The sequence below is a fragment of the Camponotus vicinus genome, unplaced genomic scaffold (genome assembly GCF_025532165.1).
Source record: "Camponotus vicinus isolate PSW18456_S1 unplaced genomic scaffold, iyCamVici1.0 SCAF_10, whole genome shotgun sequence".
Classification (NCBI taxonomy): Eukaryota; Metazoa; Arthropoda; class Insecta; order Hymenoptera; family Formicidae; genus Camponotus; species Camponotus vicinus.
Genome location: NW_028141946.1, coordinates 7,169,878 through 7,195,958, shown reverse-complemented (window position 1 = coordinate 7,195,958; position 26,081 = coordinate 7,169,878). Strand labels below are relative to the sequence as shown.

Genomic DNA, 26,081 nt, shown 5'->3' with positions numbered 1-26,081 from the left:
AGTAATATTTTCTCGATATTGAAACAATATGTTATGTAATTAATATTTCATAAATAATATTACATATATAGTATGACATGAAAATTATTTATATGTTTAATGATGATATATGTTTTTATATATTATCTTGACTTAGAATATATTCATATCTTATAGTATATTCGTATTTAGATAAATTTGATTAATATACATATATATGCAGGATTCTACATAGTTTATCCTAATATGATAGTGTGTGTTAAAACATTTGATTGGAAAATTATCAAATGCAATATGACTATGAACTCCATATTTTTTTCTGACATTCGGAAAAAGAAAATGAAGAAAGATATAGAGACATAAAGAGATATAGATTGAAAGATAGAAAAATATTATATTATTGACGATTTGGAAGATTTATGTTTCTTACTTTTATCAGCTCAGGTTTTTCTCTAACATCTAATTTCACAAAGTATTTTTTTAATAAGATATTATTATGTCATGATATATTGTATTAAATCTCCATTTAACAATTGTATTACTTAGTTGGTACATAAAAAATACTATGATTGAAGGATCATAGCCTTCAATAAATCTTATTGCATTTACATTAACTGATATATATATATATATAAAAAGAGAATCTAAATATAACCTAAATATAAAGAAAAAGAAGACATTCTCAAAAAGTAAGGAAATATGCTATTTTCACTAGTAACAGATAATAGTCATTAACTGGTTTAATGAAAAAGTGCAAGTTGTCATAAAGAAGAAAAAGAGATAAATTAAGAATATAATCTTATATAAATGATTCAAGTATTTAAAATCAAACATTTTTATTCTTCTTCGACTGCACTCACTAAGATATCATTTTATGTGGTTTTCTTTTTACGACAATTTATGTCATAATATAAAACCACTATCTAAGAGGACTTTGCTTTTTACGATTGATATATAAGAATATTATATCTGAGAAACACAATTACAATCTGAATAATGAAAGTAGTTATCAAAGAAGGGGAGAGTTAAGCGGAGAATATTTTTGTCAAGAAGCCGCGAGACTATAAACATTTTGTCAGTCTCTTAAAAGATTCTATAGCGAGTTATACCACTATAAAAAGACCACTATAAAAATATTTTAACACCGCAGCAATTAAAGAAGTATTAAATAAAATTGTTGATTAGCAACTAAGTTTCAATCGTTAATTTACGCAAAGTGAGACACTAATTTATCTATAATATTTACTTATAAATGATTATTAAATGATTATAAAGTGTACAATCTTGTCTAATTTAAGAGAAGAAGACTGACGTAAGCTGAGTAATTTATTTTTTATTATATTTAAAAAATAGATAGTAAGAGTAATTCAAAGTTACAATGCGCGTATTAGACTTTACATTTACAATTTTAACAATCTGTGGTTGCTGGACACCGGATTCTTGGACATCTTTCTACAGACGTCTCCTGTATTATGTTTATGCAATTTTCATATTTCTATTAATAAATACGTCTACACTATCACAATTCCTGGATCTAATACTAATCGTGGACAATCCGGACGACTTTACTGACAATTTCTATATGCTTCTTACTATGATTGTTTGTTGTTTTAAAATGTCTAATTTATTGATAAATCGCGGCAGTATCGCGATACTAACAGATATTCTTACAAAAAAACCATGTAAACCAGTGGAATCAGATGAGATAGAAATTCGACAGAAATTTGATAGACTTATCGAGTAAGTATGACATACCTATTTATTTGTTATACGTGTAATAATAATATATATTCTTCAATCTGAAAATTTTACAATTTTGTTAGCAACTTTCTTCTAAACAAAATCATTAGAAAAAAAGTGATTATAATAATTGGTATTGAAGAGAATAAAAATTAAAAATAATAATTATAAAAGTAAATAAATAACCAATGTAAAACTGCCAATAGTCAATTACAGAGTGAATACGCTGCATTATGCGATTCTAGTTGAATTGTCAAGCTTATACACAGTGATACAATCATTGTTCACGGATTACTGGAAAGGAAAGTTAATGTTCAGAGCCTGGTTACCGTTCGATTACACCTCAACAGTACTTTTTCACTTTATGTACTTTCATCAGTTGATAGGCCTACTTGTAGGGGCTCTTCTGCATGTTGCTTGCGACAGTCTGATATGTGGATTAATTTTACACATATGCTGTCAAATAGAAATATTGAATTCTCGTATGAAAAGAGTTATACATAATCCAAAAATTCTTCGTGATTACGTCGCTCAACATAATCTCATGATCAAGTTTGTTTTATATAGTTAGAATTTTATTGTTAAAATTGTATATTTCTTTTATAATTTTCATGTAACACATGTGGTAGTATTTTTATTAATAGTGTATGAAAAATAAATTATAAAGAAAATACTAAAAAAATAATATTGTGTTTAATATGTTTTAGATATTAATCTTATTTATAATATTTTGCGAAAAAAAGATTTTTTAATTTGTACAGAAAACATCACATTTATATATAGTGAAAATTAAACAATAATGCGTCTAAAATTTGTTTTAGGTTCGCCTTTATGGTGAATGAGAAGTTCAGATTGATCATTACCGTTCAATTTATAGTAAGTACATTGGTAGTGTGTGTTACTTTATATCAACTGACCAAGCCAAATGCGAAAGTACTTGAATTAGTATTATATATGTCGTGCATGCTGACACAAATCTTTTTGTATTGTTGGTATGGGAACGAAGTTAAACTAAAGGTATGCTATTAGAATAAAATTTTCTTTTTATATCCTTTTTATATTCGGGTATTTTCTTTTAATTTTGTTATGTCATATGACTTACAATTAGAGATATTCGTTAATATTTCCTTATTTTAGTTATATATATGTTATATATAAGTTATATATAAGTTATATATATGTTAATATATATACACGTTTATATATAATTAATTCACACAAAAACATACAAATATATATACATACTCATACGCACAAAATGTTTTCAAATACTATTTATTATGTCAAGTAACGTATTGAAGAGATTAAAATTAATTCATTCTAGATTAATTTATTTTTTCCTTTTCTACATTAATGTGAAAAAATGTTTTGCATTTTTTGATGTAGAGTATGCAGTTGATCAATAACTTATTTGAAATAGAATGGCTTGCACTGGGGGAAGATGTAAAGAAAGATTTATTGATAATTACAAGGTGCGGTATCCTTCCCATCGAATTTACGAGCGCCTATATTTTCCCCATGAATCTCGATTCGTTTGTGGGTGTTAGTATAGTAAATCTATTTTCATAATGTAATTACTTTTCGTACGATACAATTATTGACTATTGTGTATAGATTTAAAATGAAAAAATTATAAAATGGATATATATATATATATATATATATATATATATAAAATTTTAAACATAACATATAACGTGTTTATTTTAGTTACTCAAGACATCATATTCGACTTATAATATACTTCAGCAAATGCGAGATGAAGCGGTCGAAGGTAAATAAATTGTTATTTAACATTGTTATATCTCATATATTGTAGAAATAATGTGATATAAAATTAGAGAAATTAAAATATTTTCACAATATTATAACGATGTGTATTAATATGTGAGAGAGAATTATCTCATATAATATTACATTCTATAATGTAATAGGAAAACGATTTAAATGATGATTTTATCTGCATTATATGGTTTTGTACATTATTTCGATTTACATTTTACAATATATCCGTATCTGAATTGATTTGGTTGATATATATGCAGTATTATATATATATATATATATATATATATATATATGCAAGATTCTATATTGTTTATCCTTCCGGTATATATTAAAAAATTTAATTAAAGAATAATCAAATTCAATATGATTACGAATTCCACATTTTTGTGACATTCAGCGAAGAAAAAGAAAAAGATATAGAAAGATAAAATACTGCATTTTATAGACGATTGTAAAAGATCTAGTGTTTTTTACTTTTTTAACCCAGATTTTTCTAACATCTAATTTCATAAAGTATTTTCCTTATGAGATATTATTATGTCATAATATACTGTATCAAGAATCCATTAAATGATTGTACTACTTATAAAAATATTATTATGCGGAAAACACATTCGTATTTTAAATAATAAAAATCATCGGGTACAAAGGGGTGAAGTTGAAAGATTGCGAGGGTATAGACAATCGTTAGTCTCTCTCAAGACTTCACTGTGCGTTGTATTGATGTATAATCGACCATCTCGCTACAACTAAAGCTACTTTCAAAATAATTGTTGATCGATTGAATTAATTTCAATTTATAACTAGAATAACGTGAGACACGTGTAATTTTGCTTAGCAAATTAATGTACATAATAAGTAATTATGTAAAAGTATAATTGCAATCTTATCAAAATAATAAAAATAGAGAATGCTATATATCCAATAATTTATTTTGTGGATATTTATTTATTATTTTTGTATGAAAAATATAGATGGGAAAACAATGAAAATTAAAATGAGCATATTAGTATTTACGTTCAAAATTTTAACCAGTTGCGGTTGTTGGATACCGAATTCCTGGACCAATTCATTCTACAGACGGTTAATGTACCACGTATATACAATTTTTATACTTTTATTGATAAATACGTTTACGTTATCGCAATTTTTGGATATAATTTTGGCTGTCGACAATCCAGACGATTTTATGGATAATTTTTACATGCTACTTGCCATGATCGTTTCTTGTTTTAAAATGTTCAGTCTGTTGATAAATCGCAGCAACATTGCAATGCTAACAGACATTTTAATGAGGGGACCGTGCAGACCACTGGAACCAGCCGAAATAGAAATACGACAGAGATTCGATAAACTCATTGAGTAAATATTCCGAAGTAATAGCGTTTTAATTATTACCTAAAAATTAAATCATTTATATTCTTTATAATTTGAAGATTAACTTAATTTTTTTAAAATACAGCATTATAATTCTTGATGATCAAATTTTTGAATACCTTACAATGCATTTTTAATAAGTGGTAATATTTCTTTGCAATGTGTTGATATTTAATATATTTTGTTACCCAGAATTATATGTACTAAAAAGGTAACATTTAGAAGTATTATTAGAGCAAGTTGTTTTTTAATTGAAACTGTTTCATGTTGAGGAAAAATTAATATTAAAGAAAATAACGAGTTATTAATGAAACGCAAAACCGTCTGCAGCTATTTTACAGGACGAATACCTTACATTATATGATTCTGGTAGAATTGACATGTGCATCTACGGCGGTAGCGTCATTACTCACGGACTACAAGAAAGAAAAGTTAACTTTCAGAGCCTGGTTACCATTTGACTATTACTCCTCGGCAACGATTTTTCATTTTACTTATTTTCATCAATTAATAAGTTTGACAGTTGGATCTGTCTTGCATGTTGCTTGTGATGGTCTTATTTGCGGACTACTATTGCATATATGCTGTCAAATAGAAATATTAAGTTATCGTTTGAACAAAATCCCACGCAATCCAAGAATGCTTCGTGATTGCGTCATTCAGCACAATCATATAATTAAGTTCGTTTTTATTATTAATATTGTGATAAGAAGCTATATTTTTCTACATTTTCTTGTATAATTATATGTCACAATTTTTAATTAAATTTTTTACAAATAAATTGACAAAATGATGTTACATGCGAATAATTACTTGTACTCTAAATTTATATTTTCCACTAATTTTTTTATTTCGTATATATATATATATTTATATGTGAATCAGAGAAATGCTAACTCGATTTTATAATTATTATCATTATATTCTTCTATATCACTATTATACTTATTTAATATTTTTATCGATAATTAAATATATTAAAAAATACCTCTAATTGATTTTAGATTTGCCTTCTTATTGAATAAAAAATTTAGGTTTACTATCAGCTTTCAGTTCCTTGTAAGTACGTTGGTGGTATGTTTCACTTTATATCAATTGACGAAAACGAGTGGAAAATTCGTCGAATTAGGAATGTATATGTCGTGCATGCTAACACAAATTTTCTTGTATTGTTGGTATGGGAATGAAGTTAAACTGAAGGTATGTGCTTTTGAAATAAATACTATTATTTGCAATATTTTTATGTGTTTAGTTATATAATTCATATAATAAGTAAAAATATTTCTTTTATTTAACATAAATATTTTTTTCTGCATTGCATATAAATAAAATACAATTTAAATGTCAAATATATAGCTTTTTTTTTATATAGAAGTATGAAATTTTAGATCATAAAATTATATAAAATGCCTACATCAAAGTAATATACATAAGTAATATCAAAATTAATCATATCATAATTAATTTTTCTATTTTATTACAATTAATGATTAAAATGTACTTTCGATTTTTGAACATAGAGTCTACAACTAATCAATAATCTATATAAAATAGAGTGGTTTACGCTAGAACGAAACATACAAAAGGATTTATTAACAATTATAATATGTAGTAAAGTGCCTATTGAATTTAGCAGTGCTTATGTTATACCTATGAATCTGGATTCATTCGTGGGTGTTAGTGCAAAATATTATATTTTTATGTTATGATTATATTTTATCATATAAATAGTGATTATTAATTTATATATATATATATATATATATATATATATATATATATATACAATGCTATGATTATATTTTATAAAGACCTTTAAAACAAAAAATAAGAAAATTTTATTTATTACAGTTGCTCAAGACATCATATTCGACTTACAATATACTTCAACAAATGCAAGATCCAAATAATAAAGACAAATAGGAAGATGTTATTTTATTTTATATAATTCCTTTAACAATATGTATGTAAAATTAAGAATATTGAAATGAACTGTTTTATTAATATTAATATTATGTATTATTAATATTATAATTCAATATATATTTCTAATATATTTCATATATATATATATATATATATATATATATATATATATATAAGAAATTATGTAATTTATCGCTTATATTTGTTGATATATATGCACAAATTCCTTTACTTACATTTTCCATTTATGTTTCTATGTTAATACATATATATATATGTGAGATTCTGTATACAATGTTAAAATGTTTGATTACAGATATTGTAAAAATAAAAAGAAGCAATAAATTAAATATTTTATATTAGTGCAGAACAATCATGTTATCAAGGACTTTTAAATATTCTATTTTCTATTCTTTATATAGCTTCTAATATTTAATTTAATGATTTATTATTTTCAGATATCATTTTATATCATGACATCGTAATCTATGATTAAGTCTATATTTAATGACTGCATTCTATAAAGGGTTGTTGAGGTATGGGAAGGTTATAGATTGCAATCTAAATAATAAAAGTTATCGTATATGAAGGGGGAAAGTAGGGGGAAAGTTGTATAAACGTATTATTATGGGACGATCGCGAGACTATAGATATTCTATGATTGTCAGTCTTTTTCAAGATTTCTTCATAATATTTTTCAGAAAAACATTTTCATTATTATATTCTATCTTCGAGCTCGCGTGACTAGGAAAAATCGCCGATGAAATATAATTTAACTATCGGTTAAGTTTTAAAATATACGAATAATTATTGTATCATGTAATATTGTGAAATCTCACATTTAATTATTAATTAAAAGAAGAAAATTAAAAAATGCTGTAATATCTTTGAAATAATGATTAATGATTGATGCTTTTTCTAGAGAACGGATATTAAAATAATCTTGACAGAAAAGTAAATTAGAATTTAAATATGCGCGTGTTAAATTTTACGTTTAAAATATTAATGATTTGCGGGTGTTGGATACCGGATTCCTGGACAACACCGTACAAACGATTAGTTTATCATGTGTACACAATTTTCATAATGCTACTCATACATACGTTTATGCTATCACAACTGATGGATCTAATTTTAACCGTGGACAATGCCGAGGATTTTACTGATAATTTCTACATGCTTCTCGCCATGATCGTTTCCTGCTGTAAGATGTTCACCTTGCTGATGAACCGCAGTAATATTACAATGCTAATCGATATTCTCACAAGAAAACCGTGTAGACCGGACTATTGTGACGAAATCGAGATTCAGCAGAAATTTGATAGACTTATACAGTGAGTATATTTATATAATGAGAGCTAATTATATGTGTTATTATAGTTACAATAATTTTTAATATATGATAATATTTATGACATCAAAATATGTAATTTTTTTAAAATTATAAATAAATTATATTTTAAAAATTGCTTGATTATTACTATACTATTAAGCTATTTTTGATATGACAAGCATTTGATTGAAGAGAGATATAAATAACAAAGCTAACGTCGAAGCAAGAATTGAATGAAAAATGAAACAGAAAAATCTCTACAGTCATTTTACAGGACAAATACACTTTACTATGCAATCCTGGTCGAGACAACGTGTGTATGCATTGCCGTGACATCGTTGCTGACAGAGTTCAGTAAAGGAAGATTGACATTCAGAGCATGGTTACCATTCAACTATACGTCGCCGTTACTGTTTCGCATTGTATATATACACCAGCTGATAGGTTTAACTGCCGGCTCTGTTCTCCATGTAGGTTGTGATGGTCTGATATGTGGTCTGCTGGTGCATGTTTGCTGTCAAATTGAAATAATGGAATATCGTTTGAGAAAAATCGGACGCGACCGAGATAATCTTCGCAAATCCGTTCTTCAGCACAATACTGTATTCAAGTTGGTGTTTTGCGGCTAATATTATATGTATAAAAATATTTTGCAATCATTCTTTGCTTTCATTACCAATATATTTCTTATCAATATATTATAATTGTGTTTATATTATTTAGAAGAAAGAAAGATTGAGAGAATAGTTTTAACAAATGTAAAAATATACTCTGCATACTAGAAAATTTTAAATTAATTACAGAATTTTCGATTAATTTATTTATTCATGACCTTGTACTTCTTTGGACTTAGTATATTATTTCTATAATTCTAATTAATAAATTATTATGAATTTTGAAATATTTTTAAACTTTTAACTTTGTCATGAGATTAATGTAATTATTTTTATAATTATATTATATTTTAAAATCATATAGTTATATTTCAGGCTTGCTCGCTTAATAAATGAAAAATTTAGATTGACTATCGTCATACAGTTTATTGTGAGTACATTGGTAATGTGCTTTAATCTATATCAATTTACCAAATCAACTGCATCAAAAGCAAAATATATGCAATTAATAATGTATATGGGTTGTATGCTGTCGCAAATTTTCTTATATTGTTGGTATGGAAACGAAGTTAAGTTGAAGGTTTGTATTTTTAAAACAGACATATATATATGAAACAAACATATATTTTGAAACAGACAATATATATTTGTTATTTGAAAATTTTGTATGATATACTGTGCATAAATTAAACAAATAATAAAATGTAAATATTGTTAAACGTAGAGTCGGCAATTGGTCAATAACATATTTGAAATGGAATGGTTTGAACTGGATAATTATACTAAACAATCTTTATTAATGATTATGACACGTGGTACAATACCAATTGAGCTTACTAGTGCCTATGTTATCTCTATGAACCTCGACTCATTTGTGCATGTTAGTATTAAAATGTATGACATAATTAACAGTCGAAATCTAAAATATAAAATAATGTTATAATGTCATATATATATTTTATTTATCATTATTCGTTTACCTTTTTTAAAAAGAAAAATTATCCAATTAAAAATAAAATAAGAAGAGTTTAATATATATTTGACGAAAGAAATTTTCTATTATATATTAGACGTAACAACTAAGAATTAATTTTTCTATATTTTTTAAAAAAGCTTTAATATGATATAATTAACAAAAAAAGATTGGTTATATATATTCAACTTATTTTAAATAACATTATTAATAACTTTAATTGCAGTTACTTAAAACATCATACTCAGCTTATAACATACTTCAGCAAATGTAGAAATTTTAATATTAAAGATAAAATTTTAAAAAATATTATAATTTATATTTTGTCATAAGACTAATGTGAATTTATATCGCGCACGTATAAAGAGAAAAGAAGAAAAGAAAAAGAAAAAGATTTTTAAAGAAGTTAAAATAAATGTTTTTATACTTATCATTTTAACCAATATTAGTGTGTATATATATGTACACGGTTCTCTTGTTTTATTATTATTATTCTTTAAATATAAAAAAGTATTTAAAGAAAGAGAATAAAATTTAAATTATGTTATATTCATGATAAGCTACTTGATAGCGCCGTGGACATATCCCTGTACATAGGCAAAACTGTTGACAAGCCGGAAAGAAATTTTTATATACTTGGCGTCGCAACGCTATCGCGTCACTTGATTATATACTTAATATAATAATGATTATATACAATATTACAATCTTTAGTAATGTGATATTTTTACTTACATATTTTGCATGCTAATTCAGTTATATTCGTATCATTTGAACATTTTTCTAGCATCCGTTAAGAAAATATAAGAAAGAAAAATATGTAGTTCACTGTGGAAATGTCACACCTACATAAATTAAGTATATAGTTGAAGTATAAATCACTTATAGTTGAAGTATAAATCATTAATATTTTAACAACAAGTATATAGAGCTTCGATATTCAAGAGTTATTATTTTTTTATTCCTCATGACATGTAATATCAAGCAGAATTCTAGTGAAGCATTATTATGTTATAATATCGCAATATCAAGTATGTGTTTAGACGATTGCATAAAAATAATATCTATTCGAGGAACATAATTGCACAACCTGAATAATAAAAGATGTCAAAGGGGGAAGTTGGACATAATGTATTATTGTATGTCGGAAGATATCGTGAAGCTATAGACATTCTATGGTCAGTTTGCCATAAGATTTTATCTAAGCTCATCAATTTGCTTTACGAAAAAAACTTTTATTTTCATAATATTGCTATTTGATACAGTAATTTCAGAAAATTATTGTTTGAGATGTAATTTGACTACCAATCTAAATTGTTGTACAGATTTTTGAAAAATTAGTGTTAAATAATTATGTTGTATTACTAAATGCTCAACTTTTTTTCTAATTAATTAAAAAAGAAAAAATATATATATATATATATATATATATATTCAAGATTTTAACAAATTTTTGACAGTACCTTTATATGTATAAGAATATATGTAAAGATACTGTCAAAAATTTTTAAGACTAATGTACATGTATATATATAACATAGGTATATAATATAAAATCTGACATAATTTTTCTCGAAAGAAAAGCACTAATAAATAACGTTAAGAAAGATACGTTATAATAATGCGTATATTAGACTTTACATTTAAAATATTGACGATCTGCGGCTGCGGACGACCGGACTCCTGGACAACACCGTACAAACGGTTAGTCTATTACGTATACACAATTTTCATATTGCTGCTAATACATACGTTTATGCTATCGCAATTGATGGATTTGATTATGACTGTGGACAATTCCGACGATTTCACCGATAATTTCTACGTGCTACTTGCCATGATTGTTTCTTGCTGCAAGATGTTTGCTCTATTAATAAATCGCAACAACATTGATATATTAATTGATACTCTTACGAGAAAACCGCTCCAGCCGATTGAATCTGATGAAATGGAAATTCGACAAAGATATGAGAGATTAATACAGTAAGTATTGTGAAAATCTTATTGCTTTATTTGATAATATTCGGTGATTTTTGCATAATTTTAATATGTAGCATTTTAATTTAGAGCAAAATTATCTACCAAAATAATTCAATTTCCTCTTTTAATTTATGCGAATACATATAATAAGATGTAATGCTCTCTGAGAAAAAAAATATTAAATAAAAAGTGCAATGTGAAAATGTCCATAGTCGTTTTACAGATCAAATACATTTTACTACGTTATTCTGGTCGAGACAACGTGTCTGTGTGTTACCGTAACGTCGTTATTGACGGAATTCAAAAAAGGCAAATTGACATTTCGGGCATGGCTGCCATTCGATTATTCGTCGCCTCTACTATTTCTCTTTGTATACGCTCATCAATTAATAAGTTTTACAGTCGGATCTGTTCATCATGTTGCTTGCGACAGTCTTATATGCGGATTACTAGTGCATATTTGCTGTCAACTAGAGATATTGGAATGTCGTATAAGAAAAGGCACACGTAATCCGAAAATTCTTCAAGACTGTGCTCTACAGCACAATCATATATTCAAGTTCGTTTCCATAACTAACGTTACGAATAAAAATATTTGTTCATCATTAATATTTGCGTAATAACTTTATAGCACAGTTAGGTGATTTTTTTATATTATATAAGTTAGGAGAAAATAAATTTGTATATTATTTTTTCGGCAATATGAAATTATTTTTGTCAAATATTTTCTACTGCACATTTTTTATACGCATTTATATATCTTTATATCAACTCAATTTTCGAGAGTTATGTTTGCGATTAATTCTAGGTTCGCTCATATGGTAAATGATAAATTCAGAATAACTATATTTATTCAATTTATTGTAAGTACGCTAGTAGTGTGTTTCAATCTGTATCAATTTACTAAGTCAACCGCATTAAGAGCAAAGTATATGCAATTAATACTGTATATGTGCTCCATGCTATCGCAAATATTTTTTTATTGCTGGTGCGGGAATGAAGTTAAATTGAGAGTATGTGTTATCTCTTTTACATGAATTTAGTATATTACATATATATATATATATATATATATATATGTGGAATAAATAAATAATAAAGTTCTTGGATTATTAAATATACAGAGTCGGCAATTGGTGAATAATGTGTTTGAGATGGAGTGGTTCGAACTGAATGAAAATGCCAAAAAAGTTTTATTATTGATCATGAGACGCGGTATAGTACCAATCGAATTTACCAGTGCCTCTGTTATTTCTATGAATCTTGATTCATTTGTGGGTGTTAGTATCAAAATTAATTGTCGCTCTATAAATAATAGCAGAGATCGTATTCAAAATTATAATATTGAAAATATTAATTCAGCCTCTTTTAATAAAAAGAAGTAATCAATAAAAAAGTAACCAATAAGAAGTAATCAATTAAAAATAAAATTTTCTTCGTATTAAGAATATTTTAAATATTTTTTTACGAAATTTTCAAACATTTTGTTATATTGCGTAATCAAATTTAATCATATACACACCTGCAACTGATTGTAAATTACAATATTAATAATTTTAATTACAGTTACTCAAAACATCGTATTCTGCTTACAATATACTTCAGCAAACGCAAGATTCATAATATTAGATACCAATTAAAAAAAAATAGTGGCATCTTTTACCATTAACAATATAAATCTATGTCATGAATATATGCTTATAAGCATCGTAGAGTAAAATATTTTATACCGATATTATAATTTATCATATTATATACTATATATATCACTAATTCTATACAAATAGAAAAATGATAATTAAAAAATTATTATATGTATCATATATTTTACTGTTTACGTTAAAATATCAGTTTTATTTACACATTGCACGCTAACAGTACAATTATGATTATATCATTTGGAGATCGCATATACATGTGAGTGTTAAACTAGAAATTATAGATATGGATCAATATGGGAAAGAAAATCTGTCATTCGATATGGTAAATTTACAGCTTTATTAAATATTTCCAAGAAAGGAATAGAGAGAGAAGCATGGGAGTTACCAATATTAATATTTTATGCAACATAAGTATACGGACCGTGTGTATGCGACATTTGAGAGTTATTTTTTCTTTGACAACTCTTGCTAACATGTAATTTGCTTTAAATTTGTATTGATACACACACTCTCGCTCTTCCCAATAAGACAAAGTTTTATATTGAATATCTGTGTTGCACGATTATTTCACAATAATGTTATTTCATACAAGGGACACAGTTGTATTTTTAATAACAAAGATAATCATAGGTATATGGAGGGAAAAATTATCTGTAAAAATCGAAGAGTCTGTTAAGAAATCGTGGCTCTATAGACATTTCAAGATTGTTCTTTTAGACAATTTATTGTACATTCGATTATTATTCGAGCGAGCAATTTGATTATAACATCGCATTTAGAATTTCACTTGAAAAAATTGTATAATATCGATAATCTTTTTATATATTTCATTTTTAGTATAGATGTCTGTGTGAGAAAATTAATTAAGCAAATTATATATATCTTTAATATACATACATTTAAATCTTTATCTGATTATAAAAAAGAGAATTACAGAAGAATATATATAGATTACAGATTAGAATTTTTATATAAATTTCTACATTTTTTAATTTTTGTGCTGTGTAAATGGAATATCAAAGAAAAGATATAAAGTTCACAACATGCATATATTAGATTCCACTTTTAAATTCTTAATTATTTGCGGTTGTTGGCGGCCGGATTCTTGGACGTCATCATGTAAACGCGTAATATACCATATGCATACAGTTTTCATACTTGCGTTAATAAATACCTTCACCCTATCACAATTATTGGATATTATTCTTACCGTGGATAATCCTGACGACTTCACCGATAATTTTTACATGTTACTCGCGATGATCGTTTCTTGCTGTAAGATGCTTAGTATGTTGATGAATCGCAAAAATATCGCAATATTGACCAACATTCTCACGGAAAAGCCCTGTAAGCCATTGGAATCCAATGAAATGGAAATATATCACAGATTTGATAAGGGTGTGCAGTAAGTATCTTAAAAATGAAAATTTTTATAATAAATGTTATGTTAAAATTAATATCCAGTTACGAAAAATGTATGACATGATTCTAAAACGCAAAGTCGAGATTTAAATATTTCTGACTAATGCTGCTGCTAATTTTTTTTATATCGTTCTGTAATATATTAAAAAAATATCACGTATTAAATTTTAATAATAAATTTACATATTAAAAAATAGAAAATTATAATATTAAATAAAACACTAATAACAAATGATATGCAACAATGTCTACAGTTATTTTTCAGGGCAAACACGATACATTACGCTATTCTGGTTGAGACAACTTGCGTATGCATCACATTAACATCATTATTAACGGACTTCAGGAAACGAACGCTGACATTTAGAGCCTGGCTACCATATGATTATTCATTGCCATTTTTATATTATATTACATATGCTCATCAGTTGATAAGTTTGATAATGGGATCCGTTCTTCATGTCGCTTGCGATGGTCTTATTTGTGGACTATTGGTGCACATTTGCTGTCAGATCAAGATACTAGAATCTCGATTGAGAAGGATAGCACGCGAGCCTGATATCCTGCACGATTGTATCCTGCAACATAATCGTATTTTCGAGTTTGTACATATATTTATGTATAATAATTTATGTATAATTAATATTACAAGAACATTATTACTGTTGCGTTTGATAAAAATATCAATGCACCATTTCTCGACTTGTAGACACTAAAAGAAATGATCGCGTTTAATTACAGTCTTGCTTTTGCGGTCAATGAGAAGTTCAGATTCACTATTACTATTCAGTTTGTAGTAAGCACATTGGTGGTGTGCTTTAATCTATATCAATTAACCAGAACGACTACAACGAATGCAAAGTACATTCAATTGGCATTGTACATGTGTAGTATGCTGACGCAAATCTTTTTTTATTGCTGGTATGGAAATGAAGTAAAATTAAAGGTATATGATTATTAAATCACATAGAAAACAATTAGTTATAATAATTGTAATAAATAAATTAATAGTTTAATCTATATATTTATAGAATTCTCATAATTTTATGTATTTTAATAATAATTAAATATATAATTTATTTATATATTAAAAAAATATACGATTAATATGTGAATAAGCAAATGTTATATAATATTATAATAAATATAGAGCCGACAACTCATCCATAATATTTTCGAAATAAAATGGTATATGTTGGACCAAAATGTAAAGAAAGCTTTGTTATTGATTATGAGACGTAGTACAATGCCAATCGAATTCACCAGCGCTTACATCATCTCTATGAATCTTGATTCTTTCGTAGGTGTTAGTATAAAATGTTTCTTATTATCGCACAAGATTAACGGGCGAGCTCCAAAAATCTATATTTAATATTTAATGCATATATAAATCTGCATATAAAAAAAATAAAATCAATTCTTTTAGCAATAAATATATACAATCAAAACAATTGCATATATATATATATATATATATATATATATATATATATATATATACAACATATATATTATACAAAAATTTAATAAACTATTATATGAAGTATTTATTGACTTCTTTTTAATAATTCGAGTAAAGAGAGATCTTATAATATATTTAATTATTATAATATATGTAATATTTTTGTTTACAGTTACTTAAAACTTCATATTCAGCTTTCAACATATTGCAGCAAATATAGGAAAAACACAATATATTGGGTAATTACATAAATTTAATCTTACGTTGCTTACATTTAAATAATATTAAATTTTTAATATAACCTAGCATAATGAATTATTACAATTAGCGATAATTCTTGTGTCATGTAGTTTTGATGGATGAAAGAATAAAAGGTAATTAAATACATTTTTTAAATCTTTCTCTGTTTCTTTTATTCTTTTTTTTACTATGTGTTATATACTTTAAGCACATTTTTTTATTTATGCGTTATAATAGTAATCGAATAGTTGTTTAATAGCTTAATATTTTGCAAAATTATTTTATCATGTTATATAGGCTTAACTTACATTCGATATTTTATCGATTATATATATCCATATACTTCTTATAAATTCTTTTATTGTAGGAATCAACATACAAGAAAGAAAGATTTAATACAATGTGGCATTTCGGCGTATAACCGTTAATAAAATGTTTTCATTCAAAAGAGAGAGTATATTTTACCTATATGATTATTACGTTAGAATGGCTTACATAAGTGCTGTTTAATATTTAAACGTTTCCTCTTTTATTTCCTCTACGCTCCGCCTTCAAGTGACATGCGCTCAGAAATCGTTATAGGGACATTGCAGCTGTATCCTGCATTTTTGATTCAATGAAATACTATGTAAGAGACATTGTTGCACAATGAATATTAAAGCTATTGATTACGAGGGGAAAAACTAAGTGAAAATACTACTTTGGAAAAGAGCGACGAAGTTATAAAGTTTCAGTCGTTTTATGTGAATTGTGTTGCGCGTTATTCTCTTCTCCATGTAGTGGATAGTAATATAAAGAATTTTAATTATAATGTCGTTCATATTACTCTTTTATTTATTATTTAATTAATATTCTCTTGATAAAAATTAATATATACAATTATATATATATATATATATATATATATATATATATATATATATAACTATATAGTTTACAATTAATTAAAAAAGTAAAATATAAAAATATGAAAAAATCTTTATTAGTATAATATGTAACACATGTTATAGACAATCAGTTTGATTGTATTTCGCAAGTGAATTATATTATTGCATTTAATACAATTAATAATAACACATCAATTAGACAGAAAACAATAGATTACTTTTACGAAGAATTTCGAAATGCAAGTGTTGGAATTTACCTTTAAAGTGTTAACAATATGCGGTTGTTGGAGACCGAAGTCATGGACGTCGATATATAAACGCATAATATATCGAGTGTATACAGTTTTAGTAATTTTGTTAGTAAACAGTTTCACATTGTCGCAATTTATGGATATAATTCTTATCGTAGACAATCCTGACGATCTTTCTGATAATTTTTGTATTATGCTCCCTATGTTTATTTCTTGTTATAAAATGCTTAGCCTATTGGTAAATCATAAAAGCATTGTCAAATTGACTGACATTTTAACAAGGGAACCATGCAGACCATCGAAACCGAATGAGATAGAAATTCACTATAAATTCGATAAAGGCATACAGTAAGTTCTATTTAACCAACAATAATTACTATATTATTGATTGTTCACTGAAAATAATTATCGTAACATATTACAAGTTATAAAAATTCTCTGAAATTGTAAATACCAACTTTTAAATTTTTTTATATTTATTAGTCTTTTCTCTTTATTAATAATTCTTTTTCTTGATTTAAATTTAAATTTAAATCTGTTAAAATTAATATCTTAAATTCAATATCTGTTAAATTTAATATCTGTTTCTTAAGTTTGCAAACATATAGTATATGCTAAGATATAATATTAAATTGCTGCACCTCTTGAACAAAAAAGTACGGGGAAACATAAATGTGCAGTCATTTTATAGAGTTAACACTTTGCATTATGCAACTCTGGGCTTAGTGACATGCACCAGTATTGCGTTCATATCTTTATTAACTGATTTCGATGAAGGAAAATTAACGTACAGAGCATGGATACCGTTCGAATATTCATCTACGATCGTATTTTGCATATTATACGCTCATCAACTGATATGTTTAATTATGGGTGCTTTGTTGAACGTTGCTTGTGACGGTCTTATTTGCGGATTATTAGTGCACATTTGCTGTCAATTTGAAATCTTGGCATATCGTTTAAGGAAAATCGTGCTTTATTCAGGCACTCTTCGTAATTGCGTGCGACAACATTGCAATATCTTCAGGTTAGTATAATACAATATTTATAATATATTTTACAAACTTGACAATCTCTCATTTAATATGAATATGATATGCCAAAGTATATGGAAAATAATATGTAATAATTAATTCTAATGTAATATAATGCCCTATACGTACATACATATATATCATTCTTATTAGAAAAATTATTTATACATTAATAATGAATAAAACATATTATGAATTAATGAAAAAAGTAATAATGGAATATTTAATGGAAAACTGAAATATCTTATTTTAAATATGATTTATGTAAAAATAAGTATATATATATATATATATATATATATATATATATATATAAAACATATTTTATTTGCTCCTCTATCTTATAAATATAAAAATGATGTATTATATATTTTTTTTCTTCAGATTTGCTTTCATTGTAAATGCGACGTTTAGAATGGTTATTACTATTCAGTTTTTAATGAGTATGTTGGTAGTATGTTTTAATCTCTATCAATTAACTCAATTGAGAATAGGTGCAAGATATATTCGATTAGCAATGTTCATGTGTTGCATGTTAACACAAATTTTCGTCTATTGCTGGTATGGTAACGAAGTCAAAATAAAGGTGCAAGCACTTAATTTCTATTATTAGTGTAATATTTTAATATTTTAATATTAAAATTGTTATTTATTTTTAAAAATATTTCTATTTTTTTATATATTTATATTTATACTTTATATTTATATTTATATTTATGTAACATATTGAATATAAATATAAAAAAGGAATATTTAAGCTCTTCAGCACTTTTTTAAAATTAATATAGAATGATTTAGAAAAATCAATATTTATTATATATGTATATATATATATATATATATATATATATATATATATATATATGTATACATATATTGATACGCCTTAGGGGGGATCAGTATTTTAATTTTTCTTTAATTTCTTCAATTGATTTAAAAGATTTAATATACAATATATGTACATATATATATATATATATATATATATATATATATAAGCAAAATGTTTTCTACATATTTAAGTAGAGTCGCCAATTCGTCGATAATATTTTTCAAACTGAATGGTTAGAGGTAGATGAAAATCTAAAAAAGTCATTAATAATAATAATGAAGCGTACAACAATGCCTATTGAGATTACCAGCGCTTATACTATCTCCATGAATCTTGATTCCTTTGTAGGTGTAAGTATAAAAAATATTAAATATACAATAGAAGTTGATTTTTGCAAACGCTCTTGGATTTGATTTTGCATAAGAATGATGGTCAGTATTTAAATAAAACTTGTTAATCAATTTGGGAGAAAAGCAAAATTTATTATATTCAAAATATTTATATTAATTGTGTCAAATCTAATAAAATCTAATTAATTTAAATTTGTAATTTAATTATGCTAAATCAATAAAGATTGAAATATTGCATTTTATATTTGTCTATATCATATTTTATCATTAACTAATTGTCATTTATTTTGGCTGAATCACTAAATATATCAATATATAAATATAAATTAGGATTATGGACATCTATGTTTGTTGTAGATACTTAAAACGTCATATTCGGTTTATAATTTGCTTCAACAAATGGAGTAATAATAATTGACTTATGTTTATATGGTACACTAATATTATTATTTTATTCAGCTGTTAATATCATAAATATAGCAGTCAATATTCTATCACGTATAATATATAGTAGTAATTAAATAAATAAAAATATCAAATTAAACTATTTAAATTTCCCATTACATTAAACTATTCCATCAAAAAATGCCATCATAATTGTTAAAAATTTTCTTTAGCGTTTGCATATGTAATTTACATATATATAATATTGCAACATATAACATTAATTTAAATATTTTTTTGACAAATCTATTTCAATATGTCATAGATTTTTGTTAGCTATGCAATATTTAATGATTTTGTTAAATTTTATTGTTTGTTATATTAAAAATGCGCTTTATATGAAAATATCCTTATGTTGTATCATTCTCGTAATTTGTGTTATTCGCAAATATATAAATAGAAAAATATTACAATTAGTGTTGATTCTTTGTCGCAATTTTAGATTAATAAAAGGAATTTAAGTAAGTATATTTTTTTATATTCACACACATATATCTTTCATCTTGAACACACATATGCACACAAATACTTATACTTTAATACATTCTCTATTTATGTTTTATGGTAGTAATCAAATTATATGGTTTAATATCCTGGAGAATTTTTTTATCATGCTACACATATCTATCTCTCATTCGATATTATTAATGTCATATTTTAGATATCTTCTATTAGAAATTGTATCCATGAGAATCAATATATATATGAAAGAAAAATTCAATATGATACAACTACCATATATCGAAAAATAAAACGTTTCCTTGCAGACAAGAATATAATTAATCTATGTGAAATATGTATAGAGATGTATTATAAGTGACTGTTCAATTGTTCCTCTTTTTATTTCTTTTACTTTCCGTCTTTAAGAGACATACGCTTAGAAACCATGCTAACTCTGCATCTATGTACTGCATTTTAAATTCATGAAAATATTATGTTGTAAGGGATTATTGCAAAGAATAAGACTATTGATTATTGCAAAGAACAAGACTATTGATTAAAGAAGAAATTTCTCTGAAAAATGTCATCTCTGAAAAGAACGGCACAGTTAGATTTTCGAGAGTCGCTGTAAGAATTACGCGTTGTTTTTGTATATTTGTGTGTAAAGAATTTTAAGATAATATTATTTGAGTCATTCTCTCTTTATTTTATTTATATCAATTTTAATTGATCTTTTTGTTCAAAATTAATTTAAAGCACAAGTAGTTTATACAAGGAAAAAAAAATATATTTTCAGTTATAATATACAACATGTAGTTAAATATTCGTGAAAAAATATAAATCGTGAAATATATTGTTAGAAACAATATATTAATTAACGATATATTAAAGGCAAATAAGGTATAATATAATATAATTAATAATCAAGTAATAATTGCATAATAAAAAAATAATTAAAAACAAATTTGAAAAAGCATTACATTAGCACAATAAAAAAATCAAGTTTTTTCTATTGTTATTCACATGTGATGGATGACCGAAAGAAAGAAATTCAAAATGCATATATTGGAACTTACTTTTAAAGTGTTAACAATATGTGGTTGCTGGCAGCCGGAATCTTGGACATCGGTACATAAACGTATAATATATCGAGTGTATACATTCCTAGTAATTTTACTAATAAATAGTTTCGTATTGTCGCAATTTATGGATATAATTCTAATCGTGGACAACACGGATGATTTTTGCGATAACTTTTGCGTACTACTTCCTATGATCATAGTTTGCTACAAATTGTTTAGCTTATTGGGCAGTCACAAAAACATTATTAAATTAACCGATATTCTAACGAAGAAACCGTGCAAACCATTGAAACCGAATGAAATAAAAATTTATTATAAATTTGATAAAGGCATGCAGTAAGTATTAACAATCAATAATTGTCACTATATTTATTATTGATTTCACTAATAATAATCATTTTAACATGTATCTTGTAAACATTCTTTGGATTTAATTTAAATTTAACATTTTAGCTTTATGTTATTTCAATTTTATTGAAATTTATTTCACGGTTTGATTCGTTATTTCCTTCATTATATACAATTTTCTTATTACATATAATTATTGTATAAGATCATTTTTATCTATTTTTTAAATAAGAAAATAATAAAAAATAAATACTAAGGAAAAAAATAAATATTAAGTGAATATGTTTATATATTTTTATAGGATTAATACTTTCCATTATACAGCTATGTGTATGGTAACGTGCGTCATTATTACGATTACATCTTTATTAACAAATTTTGGTCAAAAAAAGTTGACATACAGAGCGTGGGTGCCGTTCGAATATTCATCTATGACTTTATTTTGCATATTATACATTCATCAATTGATAGGTTTGACTATGGGTGCTTTAGTGAACGTCGCTTGTGACAGTCTCATCTGTGGATTATTGGTACATGTTTGTTGTCAATATGAAATTTTGACATATCGTTTGAAGAGAATCATGCTTCATTCAGATGGTCTTCGTAATTGCGTCCAACAACATTGTAAAATCTTTAGGTTGGCTTTTATAATATATGATATGATTCAATATCCTATTTAAATATGTTCTATTTAAATAAAATATGTGAATATATTTAGAAAATAATATATATTTACTGTCACTCTTTATTAATATTTTGATGTAATAAAACTAACTTCTTATTATGTATTATAGATAGTGCTTATTATGAATTTTGTTTCAGATTGGCTTTTCTTGTTAATGCGAATTTTAGAATGGTTATTACTATTCAATTTCTAATGAGTATGCTTGTCGTATGTTTCAATCTTTATGTAATAAGTCTATCAAAATTGGATGCAAGATGTATTCGATTAGCATTATTCATGGGTTGCATGCTCACACAAATTTTTGTTTATTGTTGGTATGGCAACGAAGTAAGACTAAAGGTACAAGGTACAAGCTTAATTTTCATTATTAGCAAAATTTTAATGTTGAAGCTATTTTTATTTTTTAAACTTTTATTTTCTTAGGATTTTATATTCATATTTTTATATAAATGTAACAAATAAATTTTCAAGCCTTATGTTATTTTTGAAATTAAAATAGAATAATTATGCGAAAGATTGATAAGTATTCATTTGTAATTATTTTTAATTTATATTAATCTCTCTTAGAATTGATGTTTTTAACTTAAGAATTATTATAATTATTATCATACTTTAAAAATATATAGATAATTAAGATTTAAAAAATTTTTTTATAGAAATATAAGAATGTTTAAAAATATGTAACTCTTATATGTCTTCTATATTCACAAATAGAGCCGCCAATTTATAGATAATATTTTCGAAATAGAATGGCTGACTTTGAATAAAAATTTTAAAAAATCTTTAATAATAATGATGGAGCGTACAGTAATGCCTATTGAAATTACCAGTGTCTATACTATCTCTCTAAATCTTGATTCTTTTATGAATGTAAGTATAAAAATATCAAATGTGTGTGATTAAAGCTGATTTTGGAACGAAATTTCAAGTTTTTAGTTTACATAAGCAATGGCTTTATGTTTTAATGGATGTGTTAATCAATTCAAAAAGATGCAATATTATATTCATTACATTTAAAATAATTGCATTAATAATATCAAATTTAACAAAGCTCTAGTTCAATATAATTTTACTTAATTACATTAAAAGACAGAGCTAAAGATTATAAAGATTAAAACATTCTTCAGTTGTTGTATTTTAAATGTTTTTTTGTTATATTTCATCATTGACGAAATTATCGAATATACCAGTACATAAATATAAGATATATTTTTTCTAATTATAAATATAAGAGTTTTATATATATATATATATATATATATATATATATATATGTATTTATCTGTAGATTCTTAAGACATCATATTCGACTTACAATTTGCTTCAACAAATGAAGGAATAGCAGTACAACTAACTGGGGTAAAAGTTAGATTATATTTATATATTCATATTACAATATTCATATTGTTAGCTTATTAGAATATTACAAAGCACGCGCTATATGCGCGTTTGTTTCCTTAAACCATATATTACTTAATAAACTACAATCAAAAATTTTCAAATTTAAGAAAAGAAATTTTCTTCTCAAAAATTTCGCGTAAAATGATAATATTGATTTAATTTAAATATAAATAGTTATTCTGACCAAATTAATGTAAATTATATTTTTTACATAAATATTAGATTTTATATGCAATAGTGACTACATGAATTGATTATCATCTTGATTTAAAATGCGGCAGAAGGCAAAATATTCAGCCTAAATGTGTGTATTACAAAATATTAAATAATCCGAGGCGCGCGATAACTAATTATTCGTTATTTAATTAATAATTAATTTTAAATTCTCAAGAAACAGAATATTTTTCAATCAAATTTATTCGTATTGCGTCGTAATATGTTGCTGCGCCAATGAATTAATTTATTTTACACTCTAAAAATTACACTCTAAATTCTCTAATATATACTTCGTCACGATTTATATTGCTTATCAAGATTTATTCAATCAAAATTTATCGTAGGATATCAGCAAATCTAATTATATTCTCATATATTGTAATACACTAATATTTATTTTTTATTTTGGCTTATATGTGTTTATTTGCTTATGTTAAAATAATATAAGAATAATGTTTTAATTATAAAAAAATAAATGAAATATTATATAATTACATATTACAAAAAAATTATATAATATATAACTCTTCCAATATAAAAACACTTTAACGTTGGTGAAAGATCTCAGTATCTAAAAAAGTCTATCCTAAAAAAGAAGATAAGTATAAAAGCAAAATGATTCGTGACAATTGTGAAATTCGAGCTAAATCAATAATAAATTGGTAGCAAATTTTATAATTTTTTAAAGAGTATAAATGAATAAACAAACAGTTCGTATTTTAATTTTGTACGTTTTACTATATTTTGTATATTATATTATATACTTTAATATAGTTTATTTTTATATTTTTTTATGACATTAGTAATCAAATAATATGACAGTTTATATTCTGCAATATTTTTTATTATATTATATTGTATGTTTTACTTATTTTCATATTATTGGTATAGATACTCAAGCGTGTTGAACTTGTCCATTAGAAATTTTAACGACTGGATCAATATATAAAAGAAAAATATAATATAACGTGGTACTACGGCGTATAGCATTAAATTAAATGTTTTCTTGCAAAAGTATAATTTGTCTATATAAATAATTTATGCCAAAATGTATTATAAGCGACGTTTTAATATTTAAATATTCTTTTTTTTAATTCAATCTGTCTTTAGCGGACATGCAAAGATTGCTATGCAAACTCTGCTTCATTATCGATTCATGGGAAGACTATATTATAAGGGACAGTTGTTGTAGAATAAATAAATAGATTATCGATTACGAAAGGAAGCCTACCACTATTTCATAGAAGATTGGCAGAAATTATAGACCTTGGTCAATTGTTCTACGAATTGGATTTCATGTCTTTCTTTTAAATTCGTGTATAAAAAATTTTTTATATTATACAATTTTTTATTTTAATTATCTCAATTGTTATCTTTGTCTAAAGTCGCATCCGCAGCACAAATAATTTATAATAAAGTGAGCTTTGTTATGTATCGTATATCTGATCATTGAAAAAGCAAGATATTGCTAAATTTAATGCAATACTTGAGAAAAGTAAATTAGATAAAATATAAACAATAATTGCAAAAATAAGTGAAAACAGATTTACAATATTCGATTATTGTCAATTTTTACTATCATGTAACAGATATTGGTGAACAGAAGAAATTCAAA

At 24.9% G+C, this 26,081-nt stretch overlaps 2 protein-coding genes and 1 pseudogene across 3 annotated transcripts; all 3 read left to right on the top strand.

Moving 5' to 3' along the window:
- The first annotated feature begins 1,270 nt into the window (after positions 1 to 1,270).
- On the top strand, positions 1,271 to 6,807 carry LOC145960843 (uncharacterized). Its single transcript, XM_083080540.1, has 10 exons — positions 1,271 to 1,719; positions 1,936 to 2,271; positions 2,541 to 2,736; positions 3,106 to 3,261; positions 3,430 to 3,493; positions 4,503 to 4,869; positions 5,226 to 5,564; positions 5,889 to 6,084; positions 6,405 to 6,560; positions 6,736 to 6,807. The coding sequence occupies exons 1-10, from the start codon at positions 1,358 to 1,360 to the stop codon at positions 6,805 to 6,807; spliced, it is 2,244 nt and encodes a 747-aa protein (XP_082936666.1). The 5' UTR covers positions 1,271 to 1,357.
- Positions 6,808 to 7,782: 975 nt separating this feature from the next.
- LOC145960842 (uncharacterized) lies at positions 7,783 to 16,891 on the top strand (annotated as a pseudogene). The gene is made up of 17 exons (XR_014435474.1): positions 7,783 to 8,144; positions 8,418 to 8,753; positions 9,133 to 9,337; positions 9,482 to 9,637; positions 9,957 to 10,000; positions 11,339 to 11,713; positions 11,934 to 12,269; positions 12,519 to 12,723; positions 12,835 to 12,990; positions 13,277 to 13,330; positions 14,394 to 14,776; positions 15,059 to 15,394; positions 15,535 to 15,739; positions 15,944 to 16,099; positions 16,428 to 16,494; positions 16,606 to 16,629; positions 16,863 to 16,891. The product of XR_014435474.1 is annotated as an uncharacterized LOC145960842 (transcript).
- A 728-nt stretch (positions 16,892 to 17,619) lies between these two features.
- LOC145960841 (uncharacterized) lies at positions 17,620 to 24,191 on the top strand. Its single transcript, XM_083080539.1, has 10 exons — positions 17,620 to 17,981; positions 18,325 to 18,660; positions 19,052 to 19,253; positions 19,694 to 19,849; positions 20,207 to 20,253; positions 21,778 to 22,152; positions 22,466 to 22,801; positions 22,987 to 23,188; positions 23,564 to 23,719; positions 24,138 to 24,191. Exons 1-10 carry the CDS (start codon positions 17,620 to 17,622, stop codon positions 24,189 to 24,191), a joined length of 2,226 nt encoding a protein of 741 aa, XP_082936665.1.
- The last annotated feature ends 1,890 nt before the right edge of the window (positions 24,192 to 26,081 follow it).